This window comes from Xiphophorus hellerii, chromosome 12 (assembly GCF_003331165.1).
Source record: "Xiphophorus hellerii strain 12219 chromosome 12, Xiphophorus_hellerii-4.1, whole genome shotgun sequence".
Classification (NCBI taxonomy): domain Eukaryota; kingdom Metazoa; phylum Chordata; class Actinopteri; order Cyprinodontiformes; family Poeciliidae; genus Xiphophorus; species Xiphophorus hellerii.
Genome location: NC_045683.1, coordinates 23,265,841 through 23,281,188, shown reverse-complemented (window position 1 = coordinate 23,281,188; position 15,348 = coordinate 23,265,841). Strand labels below are relative to the sequence as shown.

General features: G+C 41.1%; 1 protein-coding gene across 2 annotated transcripts; it reads right to left on the bottom strand.

Moving 5' to 3' along the window:
• Positions 1 to 296: 296 nt before the first annotated feature.
• cyp1d1 (cytochrome P450, family 1, subfamily D, polypeptide 1) lies at positions 297 to 15,228 on the bottom strand. 2 transcript variants are annotated; one of them, XM_032577576.1, is made up of 8 exons: positions 14,592 to 15,228; positions 14,087 to 14,400; positions 11,017 to 11,625; positions 10,310 to 10,433; positions 10,127 to 10,216; positions 8,034 to 8,157; positions 7,865 to 7,951; positions 297 to 1,702 (listed from the first exon to the last, which is right to left on the bottom strand). In XM_032577576.1, exons 2-8 carry the CDS (start codon positions 14,378 to 14,380, stop codon positions 1,420 to 1,422), a joined length of 1,611 nt encoding a protein of 536 aa, XP_032433467.1. In that variant the 5' UTR covers positions 14,381 to 14,400; positions 14,592 to 15,228; the 3' UTR covers positions 297 to 1,419. The 2 variants fall into 2 exon arrangements, with proteins under 2 accessions (XP_032433467.1, XP_032433468.1); XM_032577577.1 differs by lacking the exon at positions 14,592 to 15,228 and having other exon boundaries at positions 14,087 to 14,583.
• Positions 15,229 to 15,348: the final 120 nt, after the last annotated feature.

The window sequence follows — 15,348 nt, the reverse complement described above, 5'->3', positions numbered from 1 at the left end:
TATGAAAGGGCTAACAGGTCCTTAGGTCTTCATAGTTTGCTTCGCTGATTAAACCACTTTGCTGCTGCACAGAAATAAAACAAAGGAAAATGGAGGATTGTTCTGTAATTGCAGTGTCTTACAAAAGCACCAACTTTTTAAAATTGTGTCATATTACACACAAACGTCGGTCTTTTACCCCAGTTCCAACTTTTTCTTCCAGGATTTCCCTGTGTTCAGCTGCACTCATCTTATCATTAGCTAGACCAGCTTTACTGCCCCATACTGTTATTTAATTAAGACAAATGAGTCACAGATTATGAGAAAAGTGCATTTTCTTTATTTCAAAAATATTTTTAAACATGATTTTAGTTATCAACCCTGCCTATCACAAGTGATGTGTTTATTAGTGCTCTGCTAACTCTTAAAAAGTAAAATGCATACAGTCACAGTTAGAACAAGCGAACCCAGATGAATGCAATGGTTATAAAATGCACAAGTGTGTTACAAGTCACTAAATATTTATAATTGTTACATAAACTAATGGAAATCAAACTATTGAGCTACAAATTTCTGTGACTGTCAACAAGGAAGTGATTACAGATACAACTCAACATCATCAATCCACGTGAAACAGCTCATTCATTGGTTGACAGAAGTATGCGCCGTTGAAATGCATTCTCCGACGAGGAGTTTAGGGGAAAAAAAAGAAAGAAAAACTTCAACAGTTTGAAGTACAACACTTTCCTTTTAAGGATAATTCTGCCCTGCTCGGCTCTTACTCAGACATGTACTCCTGGGCTTCTGTGAGTCTAGTTTATTGATACTAACTTGCCTAATTTCACATTTCATTGCCATCTTTATAGTCGACTGAGACTGTTAGTAGTTTAAGAATGTGGGAGGTCAAGAGAGAGAGAAATAGCTTGGAAAAAGGTTTAGGACAGTAATATTTAAACAATAGATTGTAACTATAAGAGAAGATAAACTAGTTTATGTGTATGACGTAAAGCAACAACAAGTGGAAGAGGAGCCAGAGACATGACGTAGGTAAGAGGATTACAGCAGTTTAAAAGCTGAGGCAGGACAAAGAGAAGGGGGATCCATGCACCTTGGCTGAACACAGTTTCAAGCTTGAAGCACTAATCACCGCTCTGTAAAATGGTTCCCTCCTCTCCCCCAGTGTTTAACTGTAAATAATAAGTTCATGTAAAGGCTTTTAATGAGGGACTGCTTCTATTCTTTTTTATTTTGATGGACTTTAAGTACTGGAACATTTTCAACATATACCAATGCAGTTTGCTTGACCTGAACATCTAAACAAATGGTGTGTTTAATAGAGAAACTGCTTCTTTTTAGGTTTTTTAAACTAAAAAGAAACTCCAGCCTGTGAACGGTAACGACAGATCCACCGTCTCTGTGGACTTGTGATGTCCAGAGTGTCTAAAATCTGGGGGAGACTGTAATCCTGTACGGACGTGGTTTCATGGTCAGACCATAGTCTGTGCTGAGATCCAGCTCCTGTCCAGGAACATTTTCAATCCGCAAACCGTGGAGCAGCGTGGTGAGAAACACAAACATCTCCAAACGTGCAAATCCATCCCCAAGACAGCGCCTCTTCCCTAGGCCAAAGATGAGAACCTTCTCCGTCAGCTCCTTGTTTAATTGCCCAGACGGGCCCTGGAAGCGGTGTGGCCGAAATTTCTCTGGATCACCCCAAAGATCCCTAGTTCAAAATGAAAAACAACGAGAGTTCTACAGCTTACAAAATTATTTATTACATTCAAACTTTTCTACATTTTGCAGTATCACACAACCACAAAGTTCAGTCTTTCAGTGGAATTTTATTTAATAGAACATCACAAACAGCATACGTCTAGGAGGAATATGAGCCAAATCACCTAAAAAAAAAATAATGGTTTAAAGTAGGAATGATCTAGTCAAAGTCCAGACATAAAGGTAACTGAGTGTGATGGCTGCAGTTACAGCCACACAAATGTGGTAATATTCACTCTCACCACACGCAATAAGTTCATTTCACTTATATTTGGATTTCTTTAAGTTTAGGATTTAATTTACAGAATAACTGGTTTTGTTTAGAAAGCAACACATCACATTGTATTCTAGAATAAGTGCGCACATTCTAGTTTATATTGTTGTGTTTTGCTTGATTTAATCTTTGTTTTGTTTCTGAGTTTAAGTGCTGGCTGCCCAATCCTTAGGAGAGCAGAGAGGTGGAGAAGGGGTGGAGCAAGCCAGCTGAGACTGCAAATTGGTTCACACCATTACTCATCATCCAGAGGGGGGGAATGGGATTTGCTATGTTAGTTTCAGTTAGGTTTCTGTGTATTTTCCCCTTTGTGTTTTGTATGTGGCCTGATCAGCCAGTATTTAAGTCCCCTTTTGTCTCTGTTTGTTAGGTCTGTTTTTTGAGTTAGTCTGAGTGGATGTCTGTTACTTTGACCTCTTTTATGGGCCCAAATTTTGTCATTTTTTCTATTATTTACCCAAGTTTTGTTTTGGGTTAAATAAAAAATAACTATTTTTGACTTTGAACCGGTGCCTGGCTGTTCTTTAACTGCTCGGTCCGTCACAGTGGTGTCAGAAGTGGGATCTTGCAGTTAAAGGCACCGGTTATTATTTTTTTTGAGTAGTCCTCTTCCTCCTCTTACCAAGCCATGCAAAGAGCAGGAAGGAGTGCCAAAGGACAAAAAGGAGATCCTCAAAACCAGCCTGCCGGAATGGAGGAGCAAGTTGGAGAGGAAAATGGAGCCTCTGGAGGGGTGGATAGCACTGAGGGTAAGGAGCCAACAATATCAGAAGTAATTTCCATTCTTCGTTCTCATATGGGCCAGCAGGAAGCCCAGGAAACAAGACGGAGGGAGGAGTTTAATCGGCAGGAACAGCGCTTCAGAGCACTGCGACACCAATTTCAGCTGCTACAGGTGGAAGTGCAAGCGCGTACCACCCTTGCTCCTGAGCCTCGATTGGATGAGTCACAACAATCCGATGCAGAATCAAGTGAAGGTGATGACCATACCTGCGGCAATAATGAGCAAATATATGCTCCCTCAGGTCAGTTTCACTCTCATGAACCCAGACTTGAAAAACTGACGGATGAGGATGACATTGAACATTTTTTAACAACATTTGAACGCATGGCTCTAGTTTGCCGGTGGAAAAAAGCAGATTGGGTTTTTTACCTGATTCCATTACTCACTGGCAAAGCAAGAGCTGCGTATGTTCACATGGACATGGATGACTCTCTGGATTATTATAAAGTTAAAGAAGCGGTGCTTCGAAAGTACGACATTAATCCTGAAACATATAGATTGAGATTTCGATCATTGGAAGTAAAACCTGAGGAGAATCCAAAAGAATTGTATGCAAGATTGAAGGACTTGTATGGAAAGTGGATGATGCCAAGACAAAAAACTGTGCAGGAGGTTGGGGAGATCATCATTTTAGAACAATATTTAAGAATGTTGTCTCCTGAGTTGCAGATATGGATTAAAGAACATAATCCAAAATCGGCTGCAGAGGCTGCCCAGCTGGCTGACGTGTTTGTGGCAGCACGGAAAAAAGGACAACCCTGGAGTCAAAAAGCATGGAAGTTGAGGGAGGTTGCAAGACCTGTTCCCCATTACCAAAAGGCAGGGGTGAGTAAACCTCTAATGGGCCAATCATTGAATGCTTTATCAAGAGTCCCAGCCAAAACAGTGATTTGTTATCTGTGTGGGATGGAAGGACACACAAAACCAATGTGCCCGAAGAACTCCACAAAAATAACACAAATGTGTTTTGTGCCCAGACAAAGTATGGACTTCAAAGGGGAGTCTAGTTTAAGAACGACCTCAATTGAAGTTGAGGGTAAACAATTAGAGGCACTCATTGACTCAGGAAGTACTCAAACTCTGGTGCACAGAGACTTTGTTCCAGCAAATAAGGTTAATGTGGAAACAATCCCTGTCCGCTGCATTCATGGAGATGAGTTGTTGTATCCAACAGCAGACTTGTATATTAAAGTACAAGACCAACTTTATCTTCTAAATATTGGTGTGGCTGAGAATTTGCCATTTCCAGCAGTGCTGGGTCAAGACCTGCCTGTGTTGGGTGATTTATTGAACTCCAGCAAAATGTGTAACATTGCATTAACCAGATCTCAGGCTAAAAAGAGAGAGGAGTTTATACAACCACTCTGTGCCTTGCCTTTTTATGACGCGGACCTGGAGACCACACCCGGGAAGTCTCGCAAGTCCCGCAGACAGCGACGGCAAGAGAAATTTCAACACGCTGTTAAGTCACCTTCTAGCTCTGAGCCTGAGTTACCAATGGGGCTTAAAATCCCTGCTAACATTAGAGAATTGCAGCACAGCGATCCAGCCCTAACATCTTTATTTCAGAAAGCAGAGGGAAATAAAAATCCTGAACGAGGTTTGAACGGCCTGGGTGAATTTTTGCTGAAAGATGGCATCTTATATCGTCAGCAGGGGTCAGCATTGCAGTTAGTGGTTCCTGAACCAGTCCAGAAGGTGGTGCTGTCTTTAGGACATTCCATTCCATGGGCTGGCCATCTTGGAAAGCACAAGACACTGGCCCGCATCAGAAAATATTTTGATTGGCCTGGAATACGATCTGATGTGACTCTGTTCTGCAAAAGCTGCCCTCAGTGCCAAAAGTCTTCCCTAAAAATTCCCCCCAGAGCTCCTCTTCAGTCTTTGCCAATCATCAACACCCCGTTTGAGCGGCTGGGAATGGACATTGTTGGCCCCCTAGAAAGAAGTAAATCAGGTAATCGTTACATGCTGGTGATCCTGGATTATGCTACAAAATATCCAGAGGTTTTTCCTTTGAAATCAATAAAAGCTAAAGCAGTTGCCTTCTGTCTCATACAGCTCTTCTCACGAGTTGGGTTTCCAACTGAAATTCTCACCGACTGTGGAACTAATTTTCTGTCCACTTTGTTGAAGCAGGTGTACCAACTCCTAGGAATTAAGAGCCTAAAGACTACTCCATATCACCCTCAGACAGATGGCCTGACAGAGCGCTTCAATCAGACCTTGAAGCAAATGTTGCGCAAGTTTGTCAATGAAACCGGCACAGACTGGGACCAGTGGCTACCTTATCTTCTCTTTGCATATAGAGAAGTGCCACAGGCCTCTACTGGTTTTTCACCTTTTGAATTGCTGTATGGCTATGAAGTCCGGGGTCCCTTATCTCTGTTAAGAGAGACATGGGAGGGTGACAAAGAAAGATCTCAAGCTGTAGATGTTGTCTCTTATGTTGTCCAGATGCGGGAACGACTGGAAAAGATGATGGCGTTGGCCCAAGCTCATAAGGAAGAAGCACAGAAACATCAGAAAAACTGGTATGACCAGTCAGCTCGCCAGAGGTCTTTCAGCCCTGGCCAGAAAGTGCTAGTGCTCCTTCCTAGTGCTGACAGTAAACTGTTGGCAAAATGGCAAGGTCCGTATGAAATCCAGAGCAAGCTGGGGCCAACAACCTACAAGATTGCCATTCCAGATCAGCCCCGTTCCACCAGGGTGCTCCATGTCAACCTGCTTAAAGAATGGGTAGAGAAGCCAAAGGCAGATGTTTTTCTTATTCAGGATGTGACAGAGGAAGAGGAGGAGGATAACCAGTACCTGCCAAAGCCCTCACCTCAATCGCTGGATCTGGACCACCTCTCGGAAGAAAAGCAGGCTCAGGTGAGAAATCTGTGCACCCCAAACATGTTTCAGGGAAATCCTGGTAAAACGGACCTTGTCCAACATGACATTGTATTAAAAGATGGAGCTTCTGTGAGAAGACTGAGTTACAGAATACCTGAGCGTCTGTTGGCTTCACTGAAAGAGGAAGTTGATCTGATGCTGTCACTCGGAATCATTGAACCATCAAGAAGTGAATGGTGCCACCCAGTGGTCTTGGTGCCGAAGAAGGACGGCAGCCTACGGTTCTGCATTGATTTCAGGTATTTGAATGGAATAACACAATTTGATTCATATCCAGCCCCCCGCATCGATGACATGGTTGAGCGGATTGGGAAGGCCAGATATTTAACAACCATAGATCTCTGCAAAGGTTATTGGCAGGTACCCCTGACGGAGCAGTCAAAAGAACTTACTGCTTTCCGGACCCCATGGGGCCTGTTCCAGTTTAAAGTCATGCCATTTGGACTACATGGTGCCCCGGCAACATTCCAGAGATTGATGGATCAGGTACTATCTGACATGTCTGATTTTGCTGCAGCCTACCTTGATGACATAGTCATTTTCAGTGCTACCTGGGAAGATCACCTGAAAAATTTGGAGAAGGTGTTGGAGCGACTTCAATCTGCAGGGTTGACTATTAATCCAGCCAAGTGTACAATTGCCAAGTCTGAAACTGAGTACCTGGGGTTTGTTATAGGAAATGGAGTGATAAAGCCTCAAATAAATAAAATTACAGCTATAGAGTCCTGCCCTCTGCCTGAGACCAGAAAACAGTTAAGATCTTTTCTGGGTATGGCAGGGTTCTATCATCGGTTTATCCCTCATTTCTCAGCCAGGGCCGCGTTATTAACGGATCTCACTGGTTCACGAAGCCCCAATAAGATCCTCTGGACAGAAGAGGCCAAAACCGCTTTTCAGGATCTGCGGCAATCTCTCAGTAAGAGCCCAGTCCTGCACAGCCCTGAATTTGAGAGACCTTTTATTCTACAGACTGATGCCTCTGAGAGAGGTTTGGGAGCTGTTCTGTTGCAGGGACCCCCTGGAGAGCGCCATCCAGTGGCTTTTATTAGCCGCAAGCTGTTTCCAAGGGAAATACGATATTCAACCATTGAGAAAGAGGCACTAGCCATTAAATGGGCCCTGGACTCATTCAAATACTACCTTCTTGGCAGAGAGTTCACCTTAGAGACTGACCATAAAGCTCTCCAATGGATAGAGAAGATGAGAGATACCAATGGAAGGATTACGCGATGGTACCTTGCCATCCAGCCATTTCGATTCACCATCCACCATATCCCCGGCAAGGACAACTGCATCGCAGACTGTCTCTCTCGCTGTCCCAGTGAGAGATCTGAAGAGGGGGAGTGTGTGATGGCTGCAGTTACAGCCACACAAATGTGGTAATATTCACTCTCACCACACGCAATAAGTTCATTTCACTTATATTTGGATTTCTTTAAGTTTAGGATTTAATTTACAGAATAACTGGTTTTGTTTAGAAAGCAACACATCACATTGTATTCTAGAATAAGTGCGCACATTCTAGTTTATATTGTTGTGTTTTGCTTGATTTAATCTTTGTTTTGTTTCTGAGTTTAAGTGCTGGCTGCCCAATCCTTAGGAGAGCAGAGAGGTGGAGAAGGGGTGGAGCAAGCCAGCTGAGACTGCAAATTGGTTCACACCATTACTCATCATCCAGAGGGGGGGAATGGGATTTGCTATGTTAGTTTCAGTTAGGTTTCTGTGTATTTTCCCCTTTGTGTTTTGTATGTGGCCTGATCAGCCAGTATTTAAGTCCCCTTTTGTCTCTGTTTGTTAGGTCTGTTTTTTGAGTTAGTCTGAGTGGATGTCTGTTACTTTGACCTCTTTTATGGGCCCAAATTTTGTCATTTTTTCTATTATTTACCCAAGTTTTGTTTTGGGTTAAATAAAAAATAACTATTTTTGACTTTGAACCGGTGCCTGGCTGTTCTTTAACTGCTCGGTCCGTCACACTGAGTCTATACCAAGGCTTGAAAACCATTGTTCACAAACACTGTTCCTCCAGTCTGATTGGAGTCTGAGTTTGTCCCTCGATGCAAAGCTTAATGAGAAATATCCGAAAAGGCAATACATACCTGATCTGGTATAAACCATGTTTAAACCATCAATCAGTGTCAATGTTTGTGACAACTCACACATCATGATTGACTTGATACTGGTTAATGAAGACACACGTGTCCTTTGGGATGAAATATCCATTCAGGATGGTGTCTCTGGTGGTGCTGGAAATAAAGGAACATATGAAAGGTTCCGATAATATTTATGCTAAACCAAAATAAACTGCAGCCAAAGCTCAAGTCTTACCAGTGAGGGATGGTGAAAGGAACATAGGAAGAGTGACGAAACACCTCGAATATGAATGCTTCAGTGAAGGGCATGTTGGGCTTGTCTGAAAACCCGGGAAGTCTGGCTGAGCCAATGTGCTCATCTTAAAAGAAGAAACAACAGATTTAACTAAATATTTACAGTAAACTAAGATCTTATTGTACCATCTTTGTTTTCTGTTCTATTTTTTTATTTAATAGAATTGTAACTATTTTTGAAAACATGTAATGTCTTCCTAAAGTCTTAGTATTCCTTGATCCTTTTGGCCACATTACAAACACATCATTTAGTTTATGTATTGGGATTTTAAGCAACAGACCAACTGATAGTAAAGTTGTAGAAATTCTAAAATGTTCAAATAAAAATGAAACTGATGAGATTCACTTAATGTACCTGAGGAATTACTTTCCATAGCTAGCTTTTGTTATCATTACAGCTGCTAGACTACTGGGGGGTATGTCTACCATCACTGAGCATCTGAAAACTATGATATGATTGTCACATGTCTTAGTTAAATAGCTGAAGTACATTGAATCAAAGCTATGAGCACCATTGTTCAAATATCATCATAAAAACTGAATTAGACTTAAATATACAATTTAATTGGGTTATTCTAACGCATAAATATACTTTCATCAAAAAGTTTTAGTTTCTTTAACCGTATGTTTGGGGATTTTTCCTTCTCTGCCTCAGTCTGAAGTCTTTTGCAGGCTAACAGGTTTTCTTTAAGGATTACCCAGTATTACACACACTGATCAGATTCCCTGTTTGTGGTTTAGCAAAGCATCCCCACAGCATGGTGCTGCTAACACTAAGTGTCTGTAGAGATGACTTGTTGGGTGATGTGCAGTCTTAGTTTTCATCTCTGCCTGTGGCGAACTGGACTTCTACAGCTTTCTCTCAATTATTAATTTTTCTGTGTTCTTTTCTCCACGTTTACATTACTGCAAGATGTGCACAGTGCAAGATACTGAGATTTTACATCGACAGATAATCACACCTGAGATGTCCTGGTGCCATATTGTGTCCATTCTCAGATGACAGATTGAAAAGTACTCTCTAAAATGTTCAAAGATTTGGATATTGTTTATAACCTAGCCCCACTTCAAACATTGTGTTGGCCCATCACATGAAATTCCAACAAGTCTATTAAAGTTTAATGGGCATGACAACTTTGCAGTTGACTGAAGACTATAGGACTAAGGACTTACTTGTTTTCACTTCATATCTTGTTTTCATTCTAAATAATCCTGTTTTTGTGAATAAGGTGTCTAGTTCAGCTGCAGTCCATCCTTACAAAGAGCAGCCTTTCAGCCCATTGCCTCCAATATTTTAGTTGCGTTAAGGAACAATGGTAAATTATGATCGTTCAGAGCCTTGCGTGTAACTGCCTTTGTGTCTCTCTTGAACTCTCCAACCCTTGTACTGTTCTGATTCATCCTGTCACCTCCTAGCATCCCCCCTCCCTTCCTCTCACTGTGAAAATGTGACGTGCCTCAGGACATTCGGCACTGGTTCAGTCAGTCTACATCAAAAGTAACTCCGGCGTCAGCAAACCTTGGTCTGAGCTTTTGAGTTTCTCAAAGACCAGTTGACTTTTTATTACACCTGTTTTGCTTTGATTTTCTTCAAAGTTCACAAATATCATGCTACTTTCATGAACATTATAAAACTTTTTTTTGCCCTGAATGTTGTATTTTCATCTGCATGGTAAATGTTTGATGTTCCTTTGGGGCTAAATTTTATATTAATCAAAATGCTCCAGATCACTATTATTAGGAACTATTGCAGTTTGATTTTTGTCTCTGTAATAAACCAACAGACACAAACTCAGGCTCATTAGTGATGTTCTACTTGGATTCATTAATGAGCAACCTGCTATTTTTGGACAGTAAAACCCTGACTCATTCATGAGAACAGACAGGCTCACGCTATTAGCATACCGTACATTCTTTCTGTTTTCATAGGCTGCGGTCACACTGACCAAGGCAGTTAGGGTTTCAGTTTTCATCACAAACACACCTCAGTCATTTAGATCTCGATATTTGTCCTATCAAGACATAAAACAATACCTATCTCCTGCTGTACTTTGTCCTGGATGTCTGGAAACTTGATAAGGTACAAGAGGCTCCACTGTAATCCAGCAATGATGGTGTCAAAACCTTTTGGAGAGCACAAAATGCACAGCTGCATAAAAACGAGGGCGTCTTTTTATGCAGTAATGCCATTGGCGTCGCTATGCTGATTCATCTAACCTGCACCGAAGATGTCTATGACGGTGTGGATGATCTGAGAGTTAGTAAGTAGAGATGTGTCCCTGTTCTCTTCCCTTTCTTCACAAAGTGAGATCAGAGCATCTGTGATGTCCCGGATGCAGTTCTGCAACCACACGTACAAAACATGACAGAAACTTTCATGGCATGACCTCCTGAGATTGTCGTCATTATTATAACAAGGGGTGGGGGGAATCAATCTTGTGATTATGTAGAAAATTAGGACTGAATTTTGAACGAATTAATTAGGGACAAAATGGTAATCAGTCATAGTGGGACGCGTGTCTTCCACTAGGTTGGTAATTCCTAATTAGAGTGTGTGCGAACATTTTAGGCACTCTGCACAAGAACAATAGTTCATCCCAGGGGACTTGTTTGTTATTTTTTGGCTACAGTGGCCGGTGTGTGCAATGGCAGATTAAAAGATTGGGATGCAAATAAGTGGCATAATCTAAAGGAAACAAGACATACACACATGGAATGCCTAAACGTGCGCAGGACTGCATACAGTACATATTGCTTGTAAACAAGATGAAGTAAAGATGGGAGTAATCACACTGTAAAGTATAAACCTCAAGACACCAATCTAATCAGAATTTGTGAATATTTTAGCAGATGTGAACTCTTTTCCCCTTTTCATTCTTTTACAATAAATTTCTTGTTTTAATGTAGTTAGCAGGCTTCTTTACCTTATCAAAGGTGTTGATGTGTTCCTCGATTCTTCGCTTCATAAATCCGTTCATCCTGTGAATGCACTGGACCATTTTTCTCAAAGACGGACTGGGAAAGTAACGAAACACTGGGAAGAAGTCAGCCAAATTCCCTGCTGCAAAAAGTTTCAGTACCTCGTTGTTGATGTTCACAATGGTGAGAAACTCCTTGTCATTGTGGTCGTACCTTCTCCCAAAACACAGGGCACACACCACATTTGCCACTGAGGTCACTAAGGATATTGTGGGATCTATACCCATCGTCTTGTGGTTCTTTGCAGCTTCTTCCCGAATCACCGTCACCATCTCAGCAGCCTCAGTGCACATCTGCTCCTCCAGGAGGCAAGTGGCCCCTGATCCCCTCGGCTCGGCTTGGGAGAAGGACCTTAGGGCATTTTTGCACAGCTTCTTATGGAGCAGCCACGCAGGTCCATACTTTTCACTGAAGGTCATGCTGGTCCCATCAGCCACGGCGGAGAAAGTGAAAAGTTCAGGTCGTCCAGCAAAATCTTCTCCCTGACGGACCAGTGCTTGCCTGATGGTGGAGTACCCACTAAGGATGACCACTGTCAAAGAGCCGAAACGCATCTGAGACAAAGACACCAGTGGTGGAGAAAGTACTCAAACAATGTACTTCACTAAAAGTACAAATAAACAGACAAAAATGTACTCTAGTAAAAGTGAAAGTACCACATTAACATTTGTACTTCAGAAAAAATAAGAAAGTGCTGGCTTTTTAAAAATTCTTAAGTATTAAAAGTAAAAGTACCTGCTGAATGTAATACCTAATCGCTAATACAATGTCATTACGTGTACCTATCATATTTAATTTTAACACGTCAGAAATGTGCCATTTTAATGAAAAATGCCATAAATAAAGCATTTTTTTATTGTGTTTACTCTCTGTGACACAATTTAAATCTAGATTTACATGCAACCAAGGACGTAGTCAAGACCACCTAACCCAAGACCCCAAGACCAGCGCTCCGCGCTACATGACACAATAAAATGTGAAATATGATCAAAATTACTTTTCAAATTGATCTTAAAGATCCACATTCCCATAAAAACACATAGATATTAAATACTTAGAGCTGAAATAAGTTCAACCAATATCATCAATTCAAACTCTTCTTCATTCCGCTTTGCTTCCATCTCTGTGCTACAAACCCTGGTGGTCTCATGCCATCCCTAAAAAGGTAACGCCCTGGGCGTTTCTGACCTGGTTTGCCCATGTCAGAAACCACAACCATCTGCACCATTACACATAGCAATTAAGACAATGCCCTAATGGTAAACAACACTCAACTATGAACACTGTCCAAGGCGCAACAAGCAAGAGGTAACCAAGCCGAAGGAGCGCATTGTGATTCTTCTCACCCTCTCCAGCTGAAACATCTGCCACCATGACAGGTGACAAAAACAATTAAAGAGCAATGAGCATGCTCTGCCTGCTCTTAGATTCTTGTTTTATTTATTCGCCAATTAAATACATTTCTATATATATTAAATAAAATAATAATAACTACTGCAATGTAAGAGCCGTTCAGAAGAGTCGGATCGTTCAGGAATATATATTGCAGACTTTTCGTCACAGCGTTGTCCCACATATGCGACATGTCAGTCAACAATTCAGCACAATGATGAGTGACAACTTTTTTCATGCAACATATTTGTCTCTGTACAGCTAGCTTTGCTAAAAGTTTGATAAAAGTTGGACATAGTCGCCACCGTCTGTGAAAGCGAAGCGCTGCTGAATTTACATGTCGCCAAATCTTATGATTCATGTAGCGGTATTCTATTACTGACGATTAGACAGACATCTTCTCCCGCTCAGAGGAAACCACTGCGCATGTCTTGGAGCTCCGCTTGCGAGTGAAACCGGGAGGCGATGGGTAACGAGAGACACACGTAATTAGTAAGTCACGTTATTGCTTGGATTTTACAGCCCCCCACGTTAAGTCCCTGAACTTCACATTTTAATGGGGAAAAAAAGAGCAATGCGACTTGGATGTAACGAGTAACGCGACGGTTTTGTAGAAATGTAGTGAAGTAGAAAGTACAGATACTTACTGTAAAATGTAGTGGAGTAAAAGTCGAAAGTAGCCAAGATAAAATCTACTTCAGTAAAGTACAGATACATGAAAATTGTACGTAAGTTACTTACACTGAAAAACACACACAACGCCAGTCAGAAGTTCATATACATGCATCATGTGCATGAATACTGAATTCATTTGGGACTTTTAAAGGTGAATTTTATGGAATGAATGTAGAACAAATAATGTCAGTTAATTTAAAAAGAAAAAATGTCAACGATCTGGATTATGATGAAAGTCCTTAAATTTTACAATAGTTTCTCAGTCATTCTAAATGCTTGATTTGAGAGTTCAAGCCATCTGATCAAAGTTTAGCCCTCAGATGGAAGGAAATTTGTTAGAATGTTCAAGAACAATCAATGAACCACCAGGTTTGAAGCCCATCATAAACAACGTCAGTGTCACTGTTCAAATCAACAGATTTCAAGCCGCTAAAGAACCGTCTACTCCACAATCAATACCTTCAAAAAGTGAAATACAAACTCATGCTTTGGAAGTTTCAAGATCAAACAAGCCAAAATTTAACTGTCTATCCATTGTGACAATAAGTTTGTTCGCAGGAATCAAGGCGAGGCTTTCAAACCTGTGCAAACTTTACCAGCTGTTAGGCATGGTGGTGGGGACATGATGCTGATGAATCTGCTTTGCTGTCAGAGGTACAGATGCATGGTACCTTCAAATTCTTTAACCCTGGTGCTAATTTACATGTATTTACTCGCAGGGTTGTGAAGGAACCCAATCAGTATTAAAACAAAGCTACTCTGAATTACAACAGAACTAACAAATCCAACATGCACACCCGATTCTTTGACGTTGTATTGTCGGTTCAACCTGGAATAAGAATTATCGAAATATATCACAAAAGGCTCAAATTATTTTTAGAATTCATGGATATGATGAGTGTAAATAATGTCGTAATAAATTAGAATCCAGACACAAACTCACCGTACCTTAAAAACATCACCGTACTGCAGACCCAGGCGAGTTAATGAGAGATGCATCTGGTCCCCCACCTGGAGCAAACTGCCCACAAGGGGCCAAGGTTTGGGGCCTGGAGCACTAGGGAACTTTGTGTTGTCAAAGTGGGAGTCATGGTGGTAGGAGAAGAAAAATCTGTGGCTCTGTTTTACCCTGATGGCCATCATCAGTATGAGGGTAAAAAGACACAGAGCAAGAGTGACACTGGAGAGAGGTGCACTAGAGTTCTCTTTTAATGGCAGATATCCTGACAGGATCAGCCCCATGTTGTCAAATCAGGAACATGCTAAGTAGAGAGCAGAAAGTGAAAACAATGTCTGAAAAGAAAAATCAAGTTATGTTCCAAAGTTTAAAAAAAGAGTGAAAGACAGAAGAAAATCCAGGAAAAAGTCATCCAAATCAGAACTCCAAAACATCATTATGAAACATCTGCACTTGATGGGAAATAGCTTGAGAAATATAGTGAGGAAAACTCACCACACTGTGATCCCCTGCGGCTTTTATGTGTAAAAACTAAGCGGCTGAGAGACGAGAGACCCAATGCAGACCAGAAAGAAGTTTGTAGATTGATGATGTTTCTAGGGGAGGGTTTCATAAATTGTACAGGGACCTCCCCGTCTGTAGACAAGCTGCTTCGTCTAAAAAGGTTAGCCTGCATACATGAGATGCTGTTCAAGACACATACATAAGGGGTAAGATTAGCGAAACATTTATGTTTGTATCCTTTATACAGAATGAACGCATGCATTTTAATAAACTTACACATTTTTGGCGAGTTCCGCGGTTGTTCTTTCTCCCGTCGCACTTCATATTTTTGTGAACATTATTGGGAAGAAACGTATCTGTTCTTATGTTAATAAGGTCACATGTCTGAATTATTAAGCCTGTTAAAACGTTAAACACGAGATCATTACCTGAAAAATATCGTTTACGAATTGTAATTTGTGCAATTTGTCACAAGATGGTGCTGTTTGTCATTTTACATCTACCAGAGCTCTGTTCAATCCATCGTCTGAAAAACTAAATCGGTCCTGAGCATACTCTCTATACAGTGGTCCAAGTAGTGGCAGGAAGCATAATGCTGTGGGAAAGCTGTTCAAAGCTTTTTTTTTTCTTTTTTTTTGGTCAGATGGGATCAAAACTAAGCATTTTCATCCACTGGAAAATGGAAGCTGGGGTCTTTGAAAGAAAGTCTGTCAGAGGCTGACAAATTGCTTACAACTGGGGTCTTGGT